The following is a 3,435-nucleotide window of genomic DNA, read 5'->3' as shown; positions in this document are numbered from 1 at the left end:
GTAGGTCATACTCAATGTCATTGTGTCATTTAAGTACTAATGTTACATACTTATACTAATGTGATCTTAGTATTTTTGATAGCCCAGACGAGTACAGTGTAAAACTCAATATCTTGATCGGTGAGAGGGTTCAAATGCTGATTTCATTTTCTTAGTAAGGAAAAACAAATGATAGACACATTAATCTAAAGGCAAGACCACGGGTTCAATGTCCTTGAACACCCCATATACAGTCCTATAAGCAAAACTAAAATCACACAAAACCCTGTCTAACATTCAGTTCATGGGGAAAAAGGGAGGGCATAGCTAGTTTGCGATACCAGCTTCTTTTCGAAGCGGGCGTTCATTTGTCATCAACCAGCCAAGCGATTAGCAAAGTTCTATTTTATTTCTTTAGAATGAAGATGAGGTGATAGATGCGGTTAAAGCAGCAGTAAGGGCTGGGTATAGACATATCGACTGTGCTGCCATCTACCGGAATGAACGAGCTGTTGGTCATGCTATTAAACAGCTGATTGTAGAGGATGTGGTCAAACGAGAAGATTTATTTATTACAAGCAAGGTTAGTTTGGGGAATTGAACTTGAAGAAAACATTACAAGAATGTTTGCAGACCGTTTATTCATTTTTGATTCCTATGATAACACGAACACACACCCTACTTTAAACAAGAATTCGTCGAGGTAATAAATAAGAATGGTATATGATTTGTTTTGCTGATCTCTTGAAAATCATAGAAGAACATTCTTCAGTACAGTGATCAGCATCGTACCTCCCTTGAGGATCCAGAAGAATCGACTGAAGATGAGAGTGGAATGAATGTTTTATGAATTTTAGTTGCAAGAAGTTTAATACATCTCTTGTTGGCAAGGATGATAGAGGACTTTTAATGCATGATTAAAGGCAACCCGAATGCAATAAATTGTAACCAATTCTGTAATAGGAAATATATAGTTTCTGATAGTTTGAAGGTTTAACTGTATGTTGTAGTTATGGAATACATGTCACCGACCAGATTTAGTAGAAGATAATTTAAAGAAGTCATTAGAAGATTTAGGTTTACAATACTTAGATTTATATTTAATGCATTGGCCTATGGCGTATAAGGTATGGTTTTGTACAGTATAGACACCAAAGTATAGAACCCCAAAAAATGAAAAACAAATGAATGGAGTTTTACGTCCACTTTTCTGCACCATGTGGCTAATGAAGACGGGCAACGACATGCAGGGTGCGATGAAGGATATTTTGCCAGGACAGCGGCATTAGCCTGCTCTTTTTCGATTTCCAACTGTCGAAGGATCTTTAACGTGCACACGGGGCCTCGGTTTATTGAAACATTTCGTTTTATAAATATGCAAATGCCGTTTATGTTTTGGTGAGTTCAAAGCTGGAATTCAGGTTTATATCCGAGATAGCATAGGAGTTATATTATTCCGTCCCAATCTTCCCGATTGATTTTCGTGGTTTTCTATGTTACAGGAAGGGGGAGAATTTTTACCACGAGATGAAAATGGGAAAGTTTTATTTTCTGATGTCGACTACTTAGATACATGGAAGGTAATGGACACTTAATGGATTCTAATCTCCAATGCTAAATCATTATCATTCTTGGTTCTCAGCATCATAAAAACCAGACGCCGCAATTAACACCCCCATTCTTATTCTGTATTATCATCATTGTTTTGTCGTCGATATTTTATCTATTCCTTTTAGCATGAACATCTTCTCTTTCTCGTTATTATTATTATCCCTATTTCCAGTTATTGTATTATGTTATTTTATGTTATTTTATGTTATTTTACGTTACGTTACATTTTATTATATTACATGTACATACACATCACATAATATTATATTATCATTTTAGGCACTAGAAGACTGTGTTGACCAAGGACTAACATTAAGTATTGGTTGTAGTAATTTTAATAGTAAACAATTACAGAGAATATTAGATAATTCCAGAATTAAACCTAGTAATAATCAGGTAAAATACGATCAATTTATGTAAATTCTGAAGCTGGACTTTGCCTCCTCTTCCCATCACCTCGCTCTTTAGAATCTGAAATACCAAGAGCCCCTATTATATTATTCGTCCGCTCCCCTCTCCCCCTTAGTGATAAATAGAAACGCCCCTGAACCTAACCTAACCTATAGGATCTATCGACTGCTTTTGTGTTGGATGCATTACCCATATCGTAAAGTTATTTGTCAGATGACTACATGTTATTTAACATAATATATATATATAGACCTGTGATAAGTATAAAGCATCCAATGGTCCCTTATATAGTGCACGTGATGTGTACTTGATGTGGACATTTGGGAACTGCATCAACATCTCTGCCACCTTATAAATCAGATACAAGTTGTCAGCTTGAATTGAATTAACTTCTTCTCTTTCTAGGTAGAAATAAATATACAGAATAACAATAAGAAATTAGTGGAGTATTGTAAAGCTAATGATATAGCTGTAACAGCCTTCGCTCCTCTAGGTTCACCTGGAAACACCAGGTTCGTATTTCTTCAGGGATGAGTTCCAGTGTAAAATATTTCAACAATTGTTTCTTGAAATTATAAGTCTGATAGTCAATGCATTGAATTAAGGTGTTTTATTCGTATTGTTACTGAAAAACTTACAAGATAGCAAGTAGTCGGGATTGATGATAAGATATTTGTATTATATTACAGTAATTCTACGCCATTATTAGAAGATCCGGTATTAAAGGATATAGCCAGCAAGAAAAATAAAACACCAGCTCAGGTAGTTAGTTTCTTCATCTTCCTTTATCCGTCAACCATATATTATGACCCTGCTGCTGTTTCCTTGGGATCCAGAACATCAGAACAAAACCGTATTGCTTTTTTTTTTACCCAAATGTTAATAGAAACGGAAGATCAATGCCAAGAGGCTAGTAAAAAGGATCTTGTTCAAAATTGGTATTTCTTTCTTTACCTTTCTTTCTTTCGCTACGTGATGACTAGGACAAATGACACTAAGCCTTGATGACCCAGTAGCAGTGTACATTTTTGTAACTTGAAGGTTTTATCTATTGGTAAGATATTGAGGAGGAAATATGCTTGCGATCGTTCTGATACTATTTGATATTTTCAGGTAGCTTTAAGGTTTTTAATACAACAGGGTATTGGGGTGTTACCTAAAAGTGTCAATGCTAAAAGAATACCAGAAAACTTTGAGGTAAACCTATTGTGTAATAAAAGTCCTTCATTTTGTAAATCTGTTGATCGCTGGCGCAAAAATATTTTGTTGAATCAATCACTAGTTTGAAAAAGATCAGGGAACCATTATCATAAAATAGAACTGGTGATAAAGCAGTAATTGTTATCTATAAAGTCTGTTGTTTTTTTTTTTTTTATCAAATGCCCGCATGCCCCCAATGGCCCTCGGTTTAATATTAGATATAACCCTCGGAAC

The 3,435-nt window shown here is 35.1% G+C and overlaps 1 protein-coding gene across 1 annotated transcript in view; it reads left to right on the top strand.

The window, feature by feature from the left end:
- The window catches only part of LOTGIDRAFT_176450 (hypothetical protein), a gene marked incomplete at both ends in the record, with an annotated part of 26,862 nt that extends 23,664 nt beyond the window's left edge, over window positions 1-3,198 (top strand). The window contains 7 exons of the mRNA XM_009049590.1: window positions 398-562; window positions 990-1,106; window positions 1,482-1,559; window positions 1,870-1,986; window positions 2,407-2,513; window positions 2,691-2,763; window positions 3,115-3,198. Of these exons, the coding sequence (XP_009047838.1) occupies window positions 398-562; window positions 990-1,106; window positions 1,482-1,559; window positions 1,870-1,986; window positions 2,407-2,513; window positions 2,691-2,763; window positions 3,115-3,198 (741 nt within the window). The remainder of the gene's footprint in view (window positions 1-397; window positions 563-989; window positions 1,107-1,481; window positions 1,560-1,869; window positions 1,987-2,406; window positions 2,514-2,690; window positions 2,764-3,114) is intronic.
- Between the last annotated feature and the right edge of the window lie 237 nt (window positions 3,199-3,435).

The sequence above is a fragment of the Lottia gigantea genome (genome assembly GCF_000327385.1).
Source record: "Lottia gigantea unplaced genomic scaffold LOTGIsca_1396, whole genome shotgun sequence".
Taxonomy (NCBI): Eukaryota; Metazoa; Mollusca; class Gastropoda; family Lottiidae; genus Lottia; species Lottia gigantea.
Note: the sequence above shows the minus strand (reverse complement) of the source record. Positions and strands in the feature narration are given on the sequence as shown.